General features: G+C 40.3%; 1 protein-coding gene across 4 annotated transcripts in view; it reads right to left on the bottom strand.

The window, feature by feature from the left end:
• Nucleotides 1–4,481: 4,481 nt before the first annotated feature.
• ate1 (arginyltransferase 1) overlaps nucleotides 4,482–23,457 on the bottom strand; it is a 57,381-nt gene continuing 38,405 nt past the window's right edge. For 3 of the 4 annotated variants that reach the window (XM_014970586.2, XM_014970589.2, XM_014970588.2), the window contains 2 exons: nucleotides 12,219–12,339; nucleotides 4,482–6,254 (listed from right to left, as the gene is read on the bottom strand). In XM_014970586.2, the coding sequence (XP_014826072.2) occupies nucleotides 6,076–6,254; nucleotides 12,219–12,339 (300 nt within the window). In that variant the 3' untranslated portion in view covers nucleotides 4,482–6,075. Of the gene's footprint in view, nucleotides 6,255–6,347; nucleotides 10,710–12,218; nucleotides 12,340–23,457 lie in introns of those variants that run through there. The other variant, XM_088013070.1, reaches the window with a different exon arrangement.

The following is a 23,457-nucleotide window of genomic DNA, read 5'->3' as shown; positions in this document are numbered from 1 at the left end:
ACAAAACGGCAATGGAAAAACGTTTTTCGCATCACTCGAGTCATGTGATCAACAACCAGATGTTACTACTGGTGGAAAAGACGAAGAAGACAACAGGAAGTGGTAGGAGGATGATGGCGCAGCAGGTTTTTAATGAACAAACTTATTCATGTGTGATTTTAATTGCATTTCTTATTTAATGGAAGCACCACAATTGACCCTTGAGGCTGACCCTCAAAACCATCATTTCCTTTTAACTGGTGGCTCAGTAGAAGAAAAGGGGCTCCCTCAAGATGATTTCAGTCAAGAACAGACACCGACTGCAGCGATTTTGTATTTGCATAACTAACAATTTTGCATCTCATTAAATATTTACACCAAGAAAAAGGTGCAACCTCTGTTAGTCAATACGCCCTCTTCAGGGTTGGAGTACAAAACCTTTTGCAAGGGTTGGGTTGCTTTGAGTCACCACATGGAAAAATAATATTTCTAGGATCAGATTCATGATGCATAGCAGCTGGAGAGATTGGAGCAGCAGATGAGGGCTCAGTGCAACGGTTCACCTCCTGCAACAACCTACCATCAGTGGTGTAGAAACCAGCATGGTTGACCCCAACATGGTGTGAGCAGTGACCTCAGAGTTAGAAGACGCCAAGCTCATCTAGGCAGCTTTGCAATCATCTGTTTCCACTTGGATTTGAAGATGGAACAATGATACTTCTCATATTTTAAAATGCAGAAAACATCTGTTTGAGGTTGGTCTTTAGTTAAATGTGGAATCTCCCCTCATTGATCCATCAGAATTAAATCCACCCCATCAACAAGTCTGATTTATACGTGCATTTTAAAACCCCTTTAACGTGTCAGGCCTGCAGGGAGTGTGAACTGTTTCACCAATAAATCAGCCGATCCTACTCAGATTATTCCAGCTTCATCCCCAGGATGCCTGAGCATACTGTATGTACATAATAATGTGATGCTTGTGGGTTATTTCCACTGTGTCCAACAGTGAGTTGGATCAACTTGAAGCTCCATGTCAAAATGCATTTTCTACGCTCCTTTAATAACACAAGCTAATCACTTCAGCTCTGTCTCTGGGCGTACAGTGTCTCCGCTCATGTCCTGCATCCCCAGCGAGGGGTTCCAGAGAGCGCCGCAGTGACAGTGTGCTGAATTTGGGTGACAGGGCCCCAGTGGGAGTGAGAGAGAGTGGGCACCGCCTCCCTTCCCTCTCTGCTTTTGGATAATCCCCAGGAGAAAAGGCCTGCATTTAGGGCATGATACGCTTAATCCAGGAGGCCCTCGTGGACAAAAGGATCCCGGCACTTCCTCCAGCCTGGGAGCTTCCGCTGGCGTGGGTGCCAGTACAAACATGAGCCTATATTACACATCTGCATTACAACTGAACAATGACGATGAGCAGAAGAGTGGGCATGAGGGAAAATCCAAGGAAACAAACAAAAACACGCCAATTTGCACTGTACTTACTTGATGCCAGTCCAAACAAGTAGCGTTACACACATGTAAAGGCCAGATAGAGTAAACATGCTACACATGCACACGCACACACACACACACACACACAAGCATGGAAACATGCAGCAGTAGCTGCTCAGCTGTGGGCTGAGGGAGTGTTTACATTCTGCCCTCTGGTATAATAAAGCAAGGCTTTGCGTGCAACGCGTGCAGATCTGCTCGCTGAAGGTCCGAAGAAGGAAAACAAAGATAGAGATCAAACACGTTGCTGCCTACATAAAGTTTCACATTTACAAACAGGAAGACGGCGTCACATACTGGCCCCTTCATACCTGCGACTGATGCGATCTGAGCGCATGCTGGTGGATGACAGCCGCCCTGAAACCGAGTGTCTCTGTGTTCATATCATTTAGAAAACAGACTAGAATAAGCAAATCTGATTGAGCGCAGAGGCAAACTGTGAAACATAGTCGCTCTTAGATTTATGTAAACAGTGGAGGGATTTATTTTTTTTTTCTTTAATTCTTTTTCATGATTTCCACATGCAAGTTTGGGAAAATAGGAAAAACCTCAAACTTGGAGACTCCTCGTCTTTCATACCGGACTTGTTTTTTTTTTCTTTTATTATTATTATTTCATGCTGTCTAATCTTCTTTTCTCAGCCTATTATGAAGCATTTTCATAAAGCCACAACACATCATGAGAGGAGGAGGAATGTTTGAAGGGTTCACCACTTCCTTAATCTTTATTTTCACCAACTGCAATCCTACATCCTAGAGTTCTGGTTAGAAGCATCAATGTGTATAACTTTACATAGACACCCACTAATTTTTAAATAAATGCCTACAGAGTTCCAAAGCATCAACAAGCTTCTTATCTCCCATAATTCATGCTGGACCTTTGACCATAGAATCTATTCATTCTTTTACAAGGAAGGACTCGACTTTTAAGCACAGTCCACACATTTTCACTATGTTTTAAGTTGAGGTTACCCTGAGGTGTCCCTTCCAGAACCAGTTCTAGCCTGTTGGAACAGACCTATTGTTTCTGTGGCTCCACCATTTAGCTCTTTAAAATTAAGTTTATGTAGCCTTCTTTCATTATTATCCCATTAACTGTTTGTTTATTTAAGGATCCCCATTAGTCTCAAACGTAGCAGAGACTATTTTTACTGGGGTCCACATCAATGTTACCGTAAGAATCCTTTGTGTGTAACTGGTAGCATAATCAGCATCACAGCATAAGCATAATGTAGAGTGATAGTTTGAGAGAGGAGTGAAACTCTAAAAACCAACCTTAAACAGAGGAGGTGGCCTCAGGTTTCATCTTTCCAACACCGACTCGTTACCTCTGGCAGTTTCACAGAAACTAACACTTTGACCAAAAAACCTTGGAATTGATGGAGACTTGGAAGGATTGTCGGTGTTAATGATGCCAACAGGGAATTAAATAGAGCCGGGGTGTTTGGATATAACGATGGGGTGTGTTTGGAGGATTCAGCCTGACCCAGCGCAGCGACTCTGGTGATACCCTCTGTGAAGCAAGGTGGTGGGAGCATCATGCTGTGGGTCTGTTTCACTGCCAGTTGGTGTGGTGCGTCGTAGGAAGTGGACATTTCAACCTAAATTAGGAGCCAGATGCAACAGAACAATGATCCAAAGCTGGTCTCAGCGCCGGTGCACGTTTGTTTCAGTTTGCTGTCTTGAATTTCAGTACCTGAAAATGTCGTCGATGTGTTTGTAACCATCGAATGAAGCTTCTGTGCATAAGAGGATCGTTTTCTGCTTTTTAGAAATATTTTATTTAAAAATAAACACATTTGAATCAACTAAGTGCAATTTATGGGAAAGGGATAATTTAACATGTTCCTGTCTGATCAGTGAGACGTTTAAATCTACAGATGTTGACCCTTGGCTGAACGGCGTTCCAGCAGCAGATCATGGTCCTCTTACTTCATAAGAGTTATAGAGTGTGACACGAGTATATATCTTGAAGCATTAAGGGCTCATTATAAACTCCATGGCTGGTCTGAGCCACTTGTTTTTACAGTGAGAGCTCCACCACAGAACTGGCTTCTGCCCTCAACCAAAATTTAAAGTGCTCTTGACGGTGCCAGGAGTGTGTGTGTGTGTGTGTGTGTAAGCATGCCTAATGTGGGAGAGAAAGAGTGCATCCAACACGGCTTCTAGCCAGCGTCAGTGTTCCTGTCGTGAAGAATTAGCCTGTCAGTCTTTTCTAATTTCCCTGGACATGGACGGCTCTCAAACTCAGGCTGGTTTTAACCTGGAAAGGCCCGACTCCATATTTTGTTTTCAGAAACTGAGGTGAAGACAGCAGGCGAGTCAGGCCTCACCAGAGTCGCTGCGCTGGGTCAGGCTGACAGCAAGCCGCTCGCATGACTGAATGCGAGTTAGAGTTTTTATGTTACTTTAACTTTTTTCTCATATTCTCACATTTCAGCCATAAACTATTTATTTCTTTAGATGAATCAACAAAGTAGTTAAATTAAATAAAGATTTTATTCCAACTCTTGGTGTTTATCAAGCTGCGTAAGTCCAACTCACCCTGGATTAAAATGTATTTTAAGTAGAGTTGCCGTTACACCGCAATCATAAAAGGAAAAATACTCAATGCTGTTTTCAAACACCACAGTCAATAAAAGTCTCAAAAGTCAATAAAATGACTTTTGAGTCATTTTACTTCATTTATATCTGTAGTGTCTGCTTCCATTTGCCTGCCAATTAAAATAAATTCTATTATTGATGGTCAAATAAAGGATCACTTCATACTAAACTGACATGTATTTCAAAACACAGTTCTGGAGCGTGTCATCTGTCTTTCTGGTATGTTAGCTAAATATTTTTATTTTCTGGTCAACTACATTAGCAGGGTACGTTGCACTAGTTTGCTTTGCTGGTTCAAAAGACTGACTCCTACATTCAGACTCAGTCCACAGAGTAGGATGAGGAGCTCTGTCATCCGGAGGAACTCAAAGTTACCTGAGCTGAAATCATCAGAGAGCTAAATTATTGAGTATGCAAACTGTTTATTTGGTTTAAACAAACAAAAGAACAGAGGGACTATATAAAGAAAATTACACTTAAAACAGAAACATGGTTTAAAGTAGCCTTGTACATGAAAGTCATTAAATTACTGATATGAGACAATAAATGTGTTTTTTATTGAATAAAAGTGAAACAAAGAAGACAAATAGCTGACTTTCCAAACAGAGCGTGTCGTTAAGAAAGCAGTGAAGTCAAACTGGAGTCAGGTTTCTAACCCGATGCTGGTTTCCAATGTAAAAACTTCAACATAAAATTTAAGGATGGTTTAAAAGAAGAATTCAAGCTGATAATCGTCTCAAAAAAAAAAAAAAGACATTCAGTCCACTGGTCTTGGAGCAAGTCAGAAAATCATCTCAATAAATTACATCATCACTGAAAAGGTCATTTAATTCAGTAATTTAATTCAATTTGGACGATTATGGCCTACAGCTAATGAAAACCACTAATTCCTCAGAAAAATCACACCCTCACTTAAGTACAACAGCATAAGAACCAGCAATCTCCCTTGGATGTTCAGAGTCCTGTTATCAAGCATAATGATGGAAAGTTGAGTGGAAGGATAAAGTGTGATGAAAAAAGCAACCTGTACCTCCATGCAACATTGTATTGACGCAGTAGATAAATAAGGAACCTTGATCAACTAACGAGCTTGCATATTGTAAAATACATAGATATAAATTTAAGTAGGTCAACATTTTTGGATTTAGTATTCCTTAATTTGATTTTTTACTGAAACACTTTTCTAACCTGAAATATTCATGCTTTTTCACATTTCTTTTGCATTCTGAAAATTTAAGCACAAAAAAATAAATAAATAAATAAAAATTGAACATTTTCAATAATTTTCATTAGCCTGGGCTGATTATCTGTATATTTTACAAATCCTGAAACAACACACTTGATAAAGAGCTGTTCCCTGCTTTTGTTGCCATCTGGATCAGCTCTGTTTCAATGCTCTGACACATTTTGTAAACTTTTATACATTTGTTCTGTTGAAAAATGATTGTTTTTAAACAGAACAATTGTCTGACCCCGTAAATTCGTGCTCAGTTTAAACACCAGAGGTGCAGGATAAAACAATGATATTAAACTGGGCTAGAAGCCAAAAAAAGACAAACAAAACAAAATGATCCTTTAGGTTTCCTTAAAATGCATGAATCCATCTTTGAGATTTTAATATTGTTGGGTGAAATTTTTCCATAAAGTGAATGAAAGATAAAGCTATGTATATGTACATATAAATAACAAAAAAGGAATATGGAAATAGGAATCCTCTGCACTAACATTTTTTGTCTCGTGGGGACAAAAGAATGTTTTTTTTTTTAGCTGTAAGCCATAATCATCAAAATGTCACTGTTTGCAAAACACTACTTTCTGATTTAAATGAGCTTTTCATTGATATTCTTATTGACTGGGCTGTATGTATGATTAGGTACTTGCTCACAGTAGATTGTGTTGAAGCAAGCGTAGTGAGGCTACAGCAGGGAGCTCTTTAAGAGACAGAGGAAACCGATGATTCTCCAGGGCGAGGTGGCAGTGGGACGATGCTCCATGTTCAGGAGCGGTAGAGTAAGATCCTTTCCGCGCAGTCCTGACCGACCAAGCTGGCGTACTCCTGCACCTCGGCCTTGTCGCTGCGGCCCTTGAATTTGCAGCTGTACACTATGTAGGGCATGACGGTGCGCTTGTGCAGCACCAGCGCTCTGCCCACATCCTTGACCGCCTGAGAGTCTCCTAGACAAAAACAAAGCACGTATAAAAACAAAATCAGGACCACTGTGGACGCATCCAACCCCATAAACTTTGGTTTTTATTTTTCTCTGCTCATTTGAATTAACCTCTGAGTGCCTTGGCAAGGATGCCTCATTATTCCGAGAAGCTGTTGGAGGGAATCTAACTCCCCTGTGCCTTCAGGTTTGAGTCAGCGCGTGAGACGGATAGTTAGTTGGTGTTACTCACAGAGCCCGTGCCATTCACTGCCAGCTACCTTGTCTGCGTGTGTCCAGAAGCTACGAGCTGCTCTCTGGAGACTCGGATGGAAAAAAAGGTGAAAAATGTTGACCCTCAAACACTTAAACGACTGCCTCCAAGAGAGAGAGGCTGAGCCAAGCCGCTAACAGCTGGCGCCAAGAGGAGGGGGAGGAGGGCACAGCAGGGAGCGCCCGGCGAGCCAACCAAACTCAAATATACTCTGCAACAGGTAAGAAGAACGCATGCCAGTCTCAAAGTGCAGCACGAGCAGAAAACAGACTCATTTTCTTCTTATTCACTGGAACTGCTAAGCTACTTAAAACACACGACTCTTTAAGATTTGCAATTCAACATCTGAAGTTCAGACCCGATGGTTTGGTCTATTAGAGCAAATAAGGAACATCATCAGGTTAGTGAAGTCAAAACAAAGAGGAAAGTTTTTAATTTATGTAATTCAGAGTTTCACCGTTTAAACACTGGGTGGTGTAAAATAGAGGTGAAGACGATTATGAATGAATTTTTACTTGATTCACGACATACAATTTCAATGTAATTTATGTTGAACAGCACTTACACTTCTGTGTCTGTGAAAGGTGCTTTGTAAATAAACTTTAATTACTTAACTGCATTCATGCTTACATTAACTAACATGCAGTGTACTGCCTTTATTTATTGGTATCAGAGTGAAGAGGTTTATAAAATCCCTATTAATAATATGAAACTTTGTGGTTATAATGTAGCTAAGCGAAAAAGGGTTGAATGGGTTGGAATACTTCCGCAAAGCACAGCAAGCTACCTTAAGGCAAGGAGAAATGTGTTTTTATCCTTTAGGTAGAGTTTTAAAACTCTCCTGGAAACTCATATTTTATTTATTAGCTGCGTTTCCCTGGAGTGCAGGGATACAGCTAACGATCCACTTCTTGAAAAAACTGCTGAGTCTGGAAATTGAAGAATGGTGGAGCAATGTGACGAAGAAAATCAGCGGTGCATTACGTTTCCTCACGAGGGATTTTAAAAGATGTTACGCAACTCCCCAGTCGCCAGTATGCTGGTCCATGAAGAATTAATGTAAGCTGAGGGGATGAGAGTGAAAATATTTAAATGTCTGATGCTTCCTAACTTAAACTCACCTCAGGTTAAGGGTGATTTGCCTCCCTATGTTTCTCGTCACAGTGACAGGACACTTTAACAGTAACCGGAGTTACACTCATTCACCCGATGGAGATATTAAGAGGTGAAGACTTTGCAGAACACAGTGGGTAGCAGCGTGCGGCTTTCAGATGGTTCATTAACCGCAGCACTAACACTGAACAGAGGGGCCATCTCTCCCTCCTACTCCAGAAAAGCCAAACATCCGTTCCTCACATAAACAACTTTCCTTTTCTTCTTCGCTCGCTCCAACCTCCGCCTCACTTTGCTCCTCACTTTGAGCGGATCCAGATCCTGTTCCTGTCAGGCCAGCCGGACGTTCAGTGACACGCCGTTCTGAGGTCGCAGCGCCTTCGAGGCTAGAGTTCAAGGGTCAGGGGGAAGAGGAGTGTTGAGGGTCAGGGCTGAGGTTTGGGGCCCTGACACCTCGCCACGCTTCTCCTTCTCGTCCTTTCCATCCCCAAAGTTCTTAACACCGGATGAGGGTCAAAGAGCCATTGGGTTATGACCACTTCCTGTGACCTAATGTTGAAGATCCAAAATGGGACTTTCTTTTCAAAAGAAAAAGGCCACGAAGGCAGTGTTGTGTATGAGAGGTCCATTATTTGACAGCGGAGACCCAAAAGTTTGAATGCTGTTAGCAGCTGAAAGAAAAACTCTCAATCTGTTTTTGACCAAGAATGTTGACCTCACTTCTTTTAATTTTAAAGGATCTTATTGTTATTATTGCTATGAAAATCAAGGTGAACTTGTGTTCAAAGCAGGAGAAGAGCACTAGGGAAACCATGGAAAACAATGAGATCTTGACATTTAAAACCAGCACCATATTTATTGTCAAAGCAGAGTCTGTTTCATGACTTTCCAGCTGCTGCCAGCATGGGATTTCATCTACTAAAGTCTGTGTGATTATTTCAGCTCACATTTTAGTTGTCAGGCTAAAACAAGAACAACATAAGACATTCACCTTGTTACAGAACAATGCCCACAGAGACACAGCCATAACGGTTTAGATTAAATTCATGTGTTAGAATGTCATAGTCAAAGTCCAGACCTAAATCTGACTGAAATTGGGGCAACTATTAAACATATAGTTTCACAGACATTCTCCATCTAAACAGCTGGCAGACCTGCAGCTGTAGTTGTGGCTAAATGTGGTTCAACAAACATGAGGGCTGAAAAAAACAAACTACACCCTTTTCTTTCTTTTTTTTTGTCAATTTATCAAATAAAATCCAAATAAAGCACATACAAAAATTTGCGAAACATCCAAGAAAATATTCAAGAGGGATGAAAACCTTTGCAGGGCCCAGTAAGAGGGAAGCGAATCCATCAGCTCCCACTCAGACTGGGAACATTAGCACTCATCAGGCTAAGGAGCTGAAAGCACTGTGAGGCACAAGAGAGAGTGTCTGACTGATAGACAAGATATGGAATGCAATAAGCCAGAAATATAGTAGAGGAGTCAGGAGGCAGAAGAAAGATAAGTGGGTGACATCAGGTAGGTGTCATTTACTGTAGGTAACACCAAAGTACATCAGATTGTTGCTAACTGATATGTTTTACAATCAGGAACGTGAAAGGCACCAGCAGAATGTAAATGCACCATTTCGATGCATGAAATTACACAAATTGCCATTTATTGTTTCCGTTTCCCGGCTGGCACCTCCTGGTTGCATTTAAAGCCAAACAAAAGACAACAGACACATTTTCTCCCATGTTTATGCTGCTGAACGGCCGATGGCCCAGCTTCTCTCCCTGTCAAACAAACAATGATTGTGAGTGTGTGAGAGACGCTACATATGTGCTGTACATTTGGTCTACGTATGTGTGCACAGACTGATGTCCACTAGGGGTCACAGACACGGTGGGACACTCAATGTGTCAGCAACAGCCGGGCTCAGCGTTACTCCAACCGGACCACCAATAAAGTTCTGCGTGTTGTGTAAATGAAGAAGGCAGTGACTTGCAGTTCAGCCTAACTGATGGTGTGTGTTTTTTCTGCACAGAATGGAATAAGACAGTTTAGCAGCAGGAAAAACACCCAGCCGACATCGACTCACCTTCCTCCTTAAAAACCAGGAGCGGAATCAAGCTTTCACCAGTATTTTGTGTTAAATGCCAATATAATTTTTTTTTTTTTACACAATTTGAACAAAACAAATGCCACTTTTATAAATAAAAGAAACACACATCACCAACAGATCTCTGAGATTAACAATTGAAATGCAAAACAATTTGCATAAAGTGAAATTAAAATACACAAGTCTTCACAAATGAACAAGAAAGTTCAGTAAAAAAATAAAAAAACAAGGGAATGAGTAATATGCCTGCAGAGAATGAAATAAAACAGTTCAGCAGCAAGAAAAACATCCAGATGACATCAGCTCACCTGCCCATGACAAAGGAACCACGTAAAAAACACTGACAGCGCTGGAAAGGCAAAGTCGGCTTGTTCACGCACCGGCTGCAACAGTAAGGCCTAACGCTCAATAAAATCATCCTGTTTGCTGCTGAAATCTATATAGAAATCAAAACTAACATCTTAACAAAATGCTAGCAGAAAGACTGTACATTTCGCCCTCTATAACAACTTTCAGGAAGTAAATTAACAGCAGCTCAATGAGAAACTCCATAATAGCCACAAACAGAATGGGGAAGAAGGAAACAATGTTAATAATAGTTTCAAGATAAAAAAGAAAGACAATAAAATTAGAAAATAAAGAAATAAAAATAGAAAAATAAAATTAACAAATAAGGGATTTTTGGTGGATTAAGTTATGTTTTATGTTGTGTGTTAGAATCTGTTTAATGACTTGAAAAATGTCAGTACAGCTAATAAAAGCAAACATAGGAAATGTTTCTCAAAGCAGCCTCAATATGAATGAGTGTTTTCTTTCTGCCGGTGCCAGTAAACAGCTCCTAGCACTACTTGCTGTCACTTCCTTCACTAAAATAATTCAACTGTGATTGCATCCTTTACCGTTTACTATGTGTATCCGACCCAATCTCTTTCACAATTGCCTTCTTGTCTCCACATGTTTACTTTTACTCCTGACTGGTGGCTCGTTCCTGTTTGACACATATTTTGTTATTTGGATTAATAAGGAGAGGGAAACAAGAGTTACATGCTTGCTTCTCCACAATTTACATTCACAGAAACAATCTTTTGGCATTTCCAATAACTATTTATTTAATGCAGACTTCATGTCATTCTAAAAGTGCACTGTCAAACTGACTGCACAAATTAAAGCAGAAAACAGAAGATTAATTTGTCTTATGTGAAGACATAAGAAGTAGGGCTGAAACGATTCCTCGAATGATTCGAGTACCTCGATTACTAAAATTCCTCGAGGAAAATTTACCTGCCTCGAAGCTTCGTTAATTTATGTTTTATTAGTTAGCGCACCGTGTTCCGGCCGGGACTTCATTTGCGTTGCGCGGAGCTCTCACTTCCGCCTCTGAGTTGTTGACAAAAGCTAAGTCTCAGCGGCATAAAGTCCAATCTTCAAGATTGGCCCGTGGGGATTTTATTGATTGATGATAATGCCCGACTTTTTTTTATCGTTTTTGGGGAACCAATAAGCATCCTTAAAATGACTGGGGGAATGCCTGGAGTACGGCAGCATTTCTCCTCCGGGGCTGCTGGTTGAAAGCGAACGGCGGGAAGAGCGCTGAGGTGAGCGGATAGCCTGAACAGGGCGGGCGGCTGAGTAGCTGATGCTTACCGTGTAAATGTAGCTTTACCGACGAACCGCACAATAAATTTCATATCCCGGTCAGAAGAAACGGGTGGCGGAGCGCATCGTACATGGCTGGTAGATGAGTTTCTGAGTGTGACCAGTGAAGGTGTCGTAAATATCCCGTATTGCTTCCCCCCGTGTTCGTCCCCCGGTCTAACGGTTCGTCAGTCCGCTGGTCTATTTCCTCCCCTCCACCCCATCTTAACGTTCGTTCATTCGCCCTCTCCTCGCACTCCAGGCGGCATTTCCCGTATTTTCAAACCCAAAGCGTGACAGGTTAGGTGGCAAGGTGAGTTTAATTAATCTATTAAACTCACTGAAGATGAATACATAAACTAAAAGCTGGATTGTAGACATTTTTTATAAGCATATTTGTGAGCCTGCCTCTTTGTTATTAAATTCAATATAATTTCAGATTTTTCTATAACTTTTCTTCTGGTTAACTTAGAAAGTGAGCTATTATTGTTACAGGTTAGTTTTCTAAACTACAAAAAGCAACTGTTAGGGATGCTCAAATATGGAAAATTGGACTGATATTGATATCTGATAGTAACACCGGTATTATGCCAGATTTACCAATATTTCATTTTATAATTTTTTTTATCCGATTACTCGATTAATCGAAAGAATAATCGATAGATTACTCGATTACTAAAATATTCGTTTACAACAGCCCTAATAAGAAGATAGAAGATGTGTGTCTAACTTGCTGAGGTCTGCCAAAAAAGGAGCATCAGTGGCTTGGTAGGCTGCTAATTTTAAAATAATACTGAACAAATGTAGAATAGGACTGACTCAGTTACTTATAGTACTAAACACCTTCAAGAAAAAGCCGTACCTGCATCAGGGTCCTGATTTAATCGAGCATAGCGGGAGTTGTTCAGCAGCGGTATGCACTGCTCCACAGAAACCCAAGTGTAGGATTCTGGGCAGAGGAGGTCAGCGGGCCGGTACTGTCCCTGAGAAATGAAAAGACAAAGATCCAACGTCAACATGCTGTTGTACCCGCACACTTTCCTTCCGACATTTCTGAGAAAGATTTTTGACCATTTATATGTATTTATATAAATTTTTAAAATGGAAACTGAAAGATGACGGATGGTAGAGGAGGACATATGGACTGATGGCAAGATAGAGAGGTGAATGAATGAACATTATCAAAACTTGTCTGTCTGTCCGTGATGGACGGATAGAATGGAGAGGTGGATGGATGAACAAATGGGTGGATGGGTTGGTAGTCGGATGGACAAATGGATAAACAAGTGGAAGAGTAGATAGATGGATGGATGGATGAATGAACAATGAAGGTATGAACAGACAAATAGAGATATGAATGGATGACCAAATGGATGGTTATAGCATAGTTTTGTGTAAAGAGATAAACTCCGGACCTTATATGGTAAATCCCAGTAATGTGTGCTTTGTTTTCATAACAGCAGCTTAATAATAATCCATGACTGAAGGAACTTGTTTTTCAGAAATCCATAATAATAATAACAAAAGAACAAGAAATACCTTATTATAGTCTTAAATACATCTCTACACCTGAGAAAATCTTAAATTAAATTACACATTTTTTCCAGACATTTTAAGACCATTTTGACTAGCAGAAAGAAAGAAAAAAATCACATTTAAATCAGCAACGTTTTTAACGTGCCCCATTTTAGTGAGTGCAAAGACATCCTGTTTTTAAATAATTACATAAAAAGTACTAAACAACTCTTGACTGCTGCGCATCATTAGCTGAGAGACACTTGGTCAAAGTTAGACAAACCTTTGTTACAACACTGATAAGACCATTTATACAAACTCTAGTGATGACCCTTCACAACTCGAGGCTTGACAAGTTGTAAACTGACCCCAGGGTCGAGGTGAAGACCCTGGGGTCTCCCTTCTCTGAAGGGAGAAGCGGGCCGGTACTGTTCCCTGTTATATCTACCCTTCTCTCTGACTGGAGTTTTGTCTACAAAGTTGAGTGGGAAACATAAACATACAAGCTTATTCTTATGTGTGCTTGCTAAATGGATGCAAGTCTGTATTTGACCTAACATTTTGGATGGAAAGTAAATCAAGCAGAACAAAAGCAGCTGCAAAGTGTAACAGGGGGAGGGGGAGGGGGAGGGGGAGGGGTTGAACGGACAGAAACGAGGCACAGGAGGGTCTATTAGACTCCATTATCAGAGACCTGCGTTCTATCACACGGCTCCAAACAAATACAAACTGCAGAAAGAGCTCTGTAAACAAGCTGGCGCCTGCAGCAGGCCTGCTGTGCTGCCTCAACACACACGATATTTGGAGTTTATATATGACGGCACACTGTAGGACAAAGACTCGAGCGTTCCTGGAGTTTCATACACAGCTGAGGTCAGAAAGTGCTGAATAAGTAAACACAAAATACAGTAAACGAAATGAACTGTAAATAATAGAGACAAAGGAAATACCACCAATGGAAATAATATAAACAAACCCTTCTGATTATGACCGATTTGTCAGAGGGGAGAGAATAAGCTGCCTGTTTTCACTTGCAACGAATTAAGCCTCTTACAGGACGGAAAAGTTAACAGAAAAGTCAACTTTTTTGGAATACACTTTTCCAACAAACTGGCACCATGTGATGTAATGTTCCAGGCACTGTCCTACTGATCTAACCAATCTCCTGTATAAAAACTGGATCTCTTTTTTTTTCCCAAAAGGTGCTTGAAGCAAGGAGCGCACATGCATCGGCGTCGATTTCCTTAAAATTGGTTGAAAAATGTAAAACCAATCACATCTCCCCATCTTATCCATCTCCACATACTGTCTTCTAGATAAAAATAAATAAATAAAAAAATGGTATTTGCAGTCCAGCCGGTCAGCGCAACCCTACTTGAAACCTCTGCTGTGAATCGGCACTAAATAAACAAAGTAAATAGAATCAAACAATCATATATTTTTAATCACCATTTAAAATTATGCTTACAGCAGAAAAGAGATAAAAGTATGACCATAGCAGCTTCTATGGATTCCTCTCTGCATCACACACCTGCCTATGAGGAAACAACATTACAGTGCAGCAGATAGCAGATGAAAGAAGTCAGAAAAAGAAGAAATTCTCACTCAAGTAAAATAAGAAATAACTTGTTTAAGTGCCTTTGCTAACAGACAAATGACAAATGGCATCTACAACGGACACACACACTCATCTAGTCCCAACAAGCTCCAGGCTCTTATACAACTGTCAGCATGATTACCCTTACACTCTCACACTCTGCCTCTTTTCTATAGAATCCTTCAACACAAGGAGACATACCTCTATACGGAGAACCCGCACCTGGCGGCATGTAGAAACACAATGAGACACACAGTTCCTGCTAAAGTGACTACAACTCTGCAAAAGCGAAATGGAAACAGGAAAGGGTTACAGTAGAAACTACAAAGATGTGACGGGAACAGAGATAGCCTTTACAAGAAAATAATGGGAAAAAAGTACAGAATCAGGCTAGCTCTTAACATCCCACAGATGTGTTGTTTTTGTTTGTTTACTCTAACCTACTTGTGTCAATGTGTTTCTACAATAGATAAAAAAGTCTTTCTGATTTTTACAGGCCTATACTTTCTGTTTATTGCGTGAGGTTTTGAGAAAAAAGCTGGACCAAACCAAAATGATACACAGAGTCTGATTATGGCACAATTCCTCAATCCTCACTTGAAAGGAGACAAGATGCACAGAGTGAAATGACCCATCTTTTAGTGGTCTGGAAAGTTGACTGCAAACATTGGGAAAAAAAACAACAACGTACTACCTCTGTATTTGTGAAGCGCTTCGCTGTATTGCACTCTCAAATCTTGCTTTCCAAATTTGGCATGAAGACCTTGTAATTCACACATGCCCCACTGCTTCCATGGATGATGCATGATGACAGAGCTCTGCACACACAAGTCTTTTTTAAGCCAGTGTAATGGCAAAGACATCACACTCGAGTTGAATATGCTCCAGAGATTTGCTTATTGTTGTGGCAACTACTATGAAAAATAATATATTTCGTATATTCTATTGTTACAAACACTAAAAGTCTGCAAAAAAGATTGAGAGTATCTATGTATGTTTCTATTTTAAACATACATAGCAAAAGTTCTGCAACTTTTGCTATTCTTTGAAACTTTCATAGCCACATTGGATAATGAAGTCAGATGGCTTAAGTACCTAGATATTTAAAAGCTAAAATACCTTCAGCAAGTTCTACATTTGATTTTCTGTGTTTGAAAACTGGAAATTAAACCTTTAGGGTGTAAATCTAACACACCTTAACAGCTGAGAGTGAAGAGACTTATCACTGCAAATGCTATAACTGAGTGCGAAATCAAACAAAAGTTTAAGTCCCTAGAAATTATAGAAGGACTCGCTTTCTATAAATAAGCAGACAACCTGCAATGTAACTGTATTCATAAGAGTTACCTTCAGGATTGTTTCAGTCCAGAATAAAGTTTTATGGGTTTCTCTGTCTTTCCTGATGAAATTTCCCCAAACAGCCCAATCTATCACAGACTCTCCATTCTTTGTTAAATTTTAACAAAATTTAAATTTCTTAATTTAAATGAAAATTGAGAAAAACAAACATTTGTAAAAAGAGAATGGTACATTGTCTTCTATGGGATATTGATATATGCGCAAATATGATGCAAAAAAAATAAATAAATAAATAAATTACAGTTTCCAATCTGAGGGCAAGATCAAATAAATATCCATGGTACTTTCACTGTCAATCTGAAAGTTAAATGCAATTATTCCATTAAAATACTGAAAAAGGTCTCAAAACTGCATTTGTTTTGATATCTATATTTGAAAACCAATTGGTTTTTAATCATAGCATAAGTTTTAACATAAGTTATAAGAGCCACTAGGAGAGTTGCAGGTTGCAGACTCCGGTTTATTGTTTTATTGCAAATTGGGTCTTTATGGAAGAGTAGAAGAAGTTCTGTTTGCAGTTTTATTAGACCACATGGCAGTCACAGCAAACATGGAATAAGATGAGATCAAAATTTTACTTTCCAGTCTACAAGCATCATTTACCCGTAAAGACCATCCACAATGTAAAACTTGGTGTTGGCAGAATCATACTGTGGGGATTATGGAAGAACAGCTGTTAGAGGCAGCAGAAAACTTCAGACTGGGGTCTAACATTGCTGAGCAATTATGGAGAACAATTAAGCTGCTGACATGCAAATGTATTCATGTGTTAGAACGGTCTAGTCAAAGTCCAGATCTAAATTCAATTGGGAACATGCAGCAACTTTAAAATTGAAGACCTCTGATTGCTCTCCAACCAATCTGTTGGGAGTTTGAACCATTTTGCAAAGAGGCAATAGCAGACACTTTAATCTTTAGATTTGCAAGGCACTGCGTGTGATGTTTTGCTGTGTGGTTGTCAGTGAGTAAGCAAAGGGTCAGTGTTTACAGGAAAGCAGTCTACTTCAGGGTAGATTTTCCAGTGAACTAAACTTTTTACAAGAGAGTAAAATTACTCAACTTCATTTGAAAAAGAAGCTGCCCCGGTGTAAACAATTACACAACCTCAATCATCTGAACTAAATAAACACGTGGAGGGCTTGATAAACAGTTACACAATGCTGTGCAGATGTATGATCGCTCCCCACTCACTCTTTTCAGACCACACATAAAGATAGCAGAGGCCCTGTTGTCAGAGAGAAATTTATTATCAAATCAAATCCTCCACTGTCCCTTTTGCTCCTCCCTTCTGTTGTGTTTTCCATCAACCCACTTCTGTCATGCTTTCGCCCTTGGTAAAATGGGGAACTACACCCCAGGCTTATAGTTCTAACTCATGAAAAAAGCAATTAATCAGACCCATAAATAAGAGTGCAGCCAAGGAAGCGTCGTGAAAACGCACGCATTTTTTGCCTTCTTTAAATTCCACCTCAAAACTTAAGAAGCTGAAAATTAGTTTGGTCTGTGCATCAGTCAGGAATCTCTTTCAGACCTTCAGCTTGTTGTGAACAAGTTTTTATTAGATTAAAATAAAAAAAATTAAAAAAGTCCTCATGTCCCATAAAACCCCAGTTTATTTAGTTCAAAGTATATTATCTACTATGTGTTGGTCGCTTCCTCCCTTCACCAATTAGTCCTTTTGAAGTTTTAGTCTGAGTACAAAAAGAAGACGTCTGTTATTGGAAATTTTGGACAGACTCTTCATCAATTTACACCTGCCAGATGCCAAGCGGTGATTTCAAGTAATTTCCCATGAAATTATTAGGAAATGGAGTTTTCTGATCTTCAGCTCTAGATTGGCTCACAGAAGACGGAAGCAGCTAAACTTTCGAGTCAACAAAAATGAGGAGTAATCACTGATGCACACTTGTATTTCAGTTTCCTTATATTGAAGATGTATTCATCTTAAAAATGAACATCTTTTTGGTGTTACCCACAGAATTAATTTTAATTTCAACTTTTCTAAAACTGTTTTTGGAAAAAGTCATTATTTATACATTTACTTTAGAGAAATGTGTTGTTTTATTGTTATAAATATCAAACGGCACTCTAGTTAAACACTCAGGATCACAGGCAGAATATCAGCATCTTAACCAAGTGAGGATATTTCAGGTTTAATGGACAGGAGGAAAATAGATGAATTTACAGCAAGAATAAGCTGTCTATATCAGCTTATTCTTGTAGGGCTCCAGGGAGGCTGGTACCTACCTGCAGTGGTCATCAGGTGAGAGCTAGAGGAAGTACATGCTAACTCTATGTAGAAAGAAGCCAAGCTTGGATACAAACCCACGACCTTCTTCCTGCAAGGCAACAGTGCAGCCAATGTGTTTTCTAGTGTCCATCACCATTGTTTAAAATGTTATACAAAGATCTACCTCCCTGTTATAGCTGTGATATTACTATTTATATGAGTCGTGCACTGAATACAGAGTTTGAAATTAGAATATAAAAAAAAAAAATCAGCTCAAACCCCTTTAAGAAAAAAACATCTGATGGTAAAACTGAAAGAACTAATTCAGCAAATAAAGTACCAAGAGTGTATTGCAAAATAGAAAAAAGTTCAACTTTGCTCTGTTTGTTTTTAGCACCAACAGTGCAACCCCCCTCAACCAAATTAAGTTTTTTTTTTTGTTTGTTTTTTTCGTATAATACAGCAAATGAAGCATGAGGACAATAATGAAAGGGATAAGCTGTTGGTCAAGTTCTCAGAGAAAGTAATTATCATTTGACCCAAGCTGAAGTCGAGGTCAGCATGCCACATTTGTGATCTTACTGCAGCATGTTGTTCAGCTGGCCGTCTCCCAGGACAGACCTGAACTCAGAGAGAACACAAAGAGGCCTAGTGTGGCCCAAAGCCAGGCAGATCTAACCTGCTCTGGCCCAGGCCGGCACACTGACCTGGGGTCAAACTGAGCCAATCTCTGTCAAAAACCAATAAACACAGGCCCTGATCCCTACAACCACACTCTCTCCTGAACCTACAGCTCTCACAATGCACTCCCTTTATCAGCCTGAACATGTTGACACACCTACATTCTGCCAGAATAGAGTGGGTGGGTGGGGGACTAGCTGCATGGCCTCTGGCTGCTGATGGACACACGTAAACGGTGCAGCTCACAGACGCAGCAAGACAAACAGAACAGAGGCCTGAGCAGATGAACGATCAGCAAAGACAGACAAGTCCAAACAAACGAGATTTCACTTCAGACAGACGCAGTAAGCCCTTCAGTAAAGATATGAAAACCCACACTGCCATGCATTTTACTGGGATTTCATGTATTAAACCAACACAAAAGGAGTGCATGGTTGTGTAGCGGAAGGAAATGCTTCTCAGTCAAAATGTTCAACAAATAAATACATGAACCCTTTATTTAACAAGGTAAGTTGATTGAAAACAAATTCTTACTTTCAACAACGACCCGTTCAGAAAACATTAAAACATCATTCAACAGAATATCATACAGTAAAAAACAAAAGAATGCCATAAAACAGAGGGAAAATGGAGCAGTGGGTATATGGATCCTGCCTCCCTGATCTAATCTTTTCTTGCTACAGTCTTTCTAAACTTTGACTTGGCCATTTTTACACGTTTCCAGATTGTCCTTCTGGAAGATGAATCTCTATCCCACTCTCAAGACTAAACCCCATCAGCTTCTCTGTTCACTCACATCACCATCCTCATGAAAAGAATGATTTTGGTTGAACACCTTCGTCTACATTTAGTGTCCTCTGAATGGCGCGAGGCAAACTTTAAACTGAGCTCTGTGAGCCGTTTAAAGCTTTCAATTATATTATCCACTAATCCTGCTTCTCCTCCTCTTGTTTCTGAATGCAGCTTGTTGAAGTGGATTTAATTTAGGAGCATCACAGTAAAAGGGGATGAAAACAAAAGCACAACATACGTTTTTGATTGGTAGAGAAATCTGAAAACCATACACCATCTTCTTCACAATTGCACACCAATTTGTGTTGCTCCATCCTGCATCTCTTCTCCATGCTTTAGCGTTATAAGAGCTAAAACATGCCAATGAGGGAATTCAACCATTTGATTCAGGTGTGTGGGAGAAGGTATGCGTCTAAAAGTTGCAGGACAGTAGCTGCTGAGAACTGAACTCAGGTACCTCTGGTCTATTTAATAAACTCCACAGAAACTAAACTAAAGTTTGTTGCTGTAATGTAACACAATCTCAAAGATTCAATGGGAGCTTTCAAAGGTGCAGCACTAATATGAATTTGTGTGAGAGAGAGGATCCTAAAAATGTCTGGCAGGATTTATGCAAACTGCTGCTGTTTAAACACTTGGGGCCCACTGAGGCCTTTTCACCCTACTCAACACATCACCACAGCACGACCTTCAAATAAAGCACACAGACTGGTAGGCTTCCCCCCCTTTGGGCCTCTAGACAACCGCCACAACTCCTTCCACCCAGCCCACTCTGCCCAGCACTCCTGTGCCTGGCTAAGCGTCATGGCTCCATGGCTGACAGGTTAATGAGGAGAAAATATTTTTACAGGATCGCATTTCGAGTGGGCCCTGAGAACCAATGGCAGCGCTTTTTATGGGCATCAGCTCCAAGACCGGGTACCTTTTATCTCTTTATCTCCTCTGGTTTTTCATGGTGAAGGGGAGCTGTTACACCTTTCTGACACAGACCACAACTCTCTGACTTGCTGCCAGAACTGCAACTCTAATCTCAGTCTTAAAACTCCACCACAGACATCTTATTATAAAGCCAAACCTAAAACCACAGTCCACAGAAAGTCTAACATGTCTAACAGCGTTTATGAGAGCAGCTCATTGTCTCTTGTGGAGCTTATCGAAGATCTAGATGGATTCCCAAAGAGGCATTTCAGACAAAGTGGCGCAGCTGCAGCGGGTTTGAAAATAAATAGAGGTGAAGCTAATGGCAATGCAAACACCTCGAACTGCCAGCTAGAGGGCTCTGGATCTGCTCAGCATGACACACACTCCAAACTCTCATTTTTGACCTTATAACCCTCAAACCTCCCCCTCACTCTTACCCTCCCACCACCCGACGTTCCTCATCTTCGTCCCGCCACCACCAGTCAGAATGGACCGTCTGACCCGACCCGCTGAACTCTGCCGCCTCAGAACCTAACCCTGTCAGCGCCCCTCGTAGGAGGTGCCAAGCGCCGGCCGCTGCCCGGCTCCGCTGCAACCTGCTAATGATTTGTTAAAAACACAATCGTGGCGAGACCGAAAGGGTGGGGTGGAGATGATGGGGCATAAAAGAGCAGAGGCATTTTTTAAAAAGCTTAAACAAATGTTTCTGCTGAGTTGCGCACTGATGGTGGTCTCCTGTCGAGCTAAATCAAACAACAACACTTCAGTTCGAAAAGGCTCAATTTTGAAACAGGGGGAGGGGAGAAAGCTGGAAACTTTAGGGTTGAAAATGGTCTAGGTTGAGGTTTGATGTTATTTTGAGGGGGCACGGAACTTTACCTGAACTGCTGAAGGGGAAAATACGACAAATTATGTTTTAAAAGTCAAGATAATTGCAGCTTCAACCAAGCACAAGAAAAAGGAGCCTATATCAGGGTAATTCCATGTTGAACTGAACTGACCACAGTACCTTTATAACGTACCACCTCGAACTGAAATAATGTTTAAAGAAACGGGATCACCAACAACCCTAGAATTAAAAACTGCTCCTGCCCGTCAGGCTTATAACAACATTGGAATAAATGAAGAACGAAGTTTTACTTCCTGTTTTTATCTCGGAATGGAATCAGCTGGAAGTTTCTTCAGACACTATTAATCTGTCATCCCAACCGGCATATAGGCGGCTGGTTTTGAACAGTTGCTGAAAGAAGAACAGAAACAGAAAAAGCCAGAAAAAAAGGGCTTAGGGGGTGTGGTTGTCCTGTGTCTGGACCAGCAGCATCTGTGAAATCCATCAGTTCCACACGAACGCCGCTGCTCAATGTAAACCTTATCGATGCAGGTCATCAAGATATGAACGACTTCATACACCTTTAAAGCCTCTTGCATTTTTTCCACTTTGAACCCACAAACTTCAATGTCTTTTATTGAAATTTCATGCAGTACCAACTCAAAGTAGAGCACAATTAAGGAGTAAAATCCTATGTGGTTTCAAAAATATAAAAAGTGTAATGTACATTTGCATCTACCCCCCATTTACTCTGATACCCCTTAAAAAACAAGTGCAAAACTGCAGTGTTCCACAAATCTGATCTTTATCGAAAAGTCTCAAAAACAAACAAAAAAGAAACGGAATTGAAAGAAAGTTCTGTAAAAAGAAGCTGAAACGTGGTGGTGGCAGCATCATGTTATGTGGACACAGCAGGGGAAGAGAAACTGGTCAGATAAATGTAGCTAAAAACAAGAAAGTAAACCTGATGGAGGTTGAAAGAGACTTGAGACATACAGCCAGAGCTACAATGAAGAGGTTTATATCTAATGTGTCAGAATTGCCCAGTCAAAGTCAAAAGCTGAGTCTAGTTGAGAATCTGTGGAAAGACTTGAAAAGCAAAGATTACACAGAGACGGTCCGCTTCCGATCTGGGCAAAAATTTCAGTCTGGAAACGTTCAAAGCTGGTAGAGAGATCCTCCAAAAGATGTGCAGCTGTAACTCCAGATGTTTATGCAGGATGGACTCATGGGAAAATGCAGGTCACACCTTTTAAGATTTGTATTTGTTTTCAAATAAAACAATAATTAAAACTATAAATTAAAACCATTAAAGCTAGTTTCACTTCTACTTTTCTGATTTGCTACAACAAATCCCAATAAAATGTGTAGATGTTTTTGTTTGTTTTAATGTGACTTTGAGTGAGTAAGAACAGATTTTCAGGATCATGCATAAACAGAAAATAAAATAAAATCGAGAGATATGCTTACCCTCTGGAAAAATACTAATCTAAGAGGAAAAAGCAGTTGCTTACAGAGATGAGGGTGTCTACATGCATCAGATTAACTATGTCACTCCCAGTATACCCAGATGTTCAACAAGTGACGCAGTAAATGTGAGGTCACACACGTACACATAACACGCCGTCTGTTTATGGCTCCTTGAGTGAAAATAGCATGCACGTAGAATCATGACAGATGTGCCTCAGAGCCTTTTAGCGTGTCACAACCCGCCACGATTAACGAGAGCACACAGAAAGCCTGTCTGAAAGTTCATTCATTAAATTAACAAACTTCTTATTGAGAACTATCTGGAAAAACTACAAGGAATGAGCAAAGATTGAAAAGGAAAATGTTTTGACTCAATGAGAACGAAATGCAAACATCTGAGCATGAGTTTGTGTGCATAGCCTAAAAAAAAAAAAAAGTTTCTAGTACATCTTTAATTTATGTCCTAAGCACAAGGTAGTAGGTGCAACAGGTGACAAAAGCCTGCAGGCATTCACTGATTGAGACAAACATTAGCAATGCAGAGGGCCTGAAACCACATCCAAATTCCTTCAGTTGTAACCTAATGCACTCTTCCACACAGCCACTGACACCTGGATGGATTAATTTTGGGTCCTCTTTATTCACAAGCTTTGGCCATGTGGAAAAGTGTTGGCTGGCTCTGGAAAACCGACCAGCTTCTCTGACAG

This window comes from Poecilia mexicana, unplaced genomic scaffold (genome assembly GCF_051168715.1).
Source record: "Poecilia mexicana isolate PSO_F unplaced genomic scaffold, ASM5116871v1 scaffold_15, whole genome shotgun sequence".
Taxonomy (NCBI): domain Eukaryota; kingdom Metazoa; phylum Chordata; class Actinopteri; order Cyprinodontiformes; family Poeciliidae; genus Poecilia; species Poecilia mexicana.
This window is presented reverse-complemented; position numbering and strand designations above follow the sequence as displayed.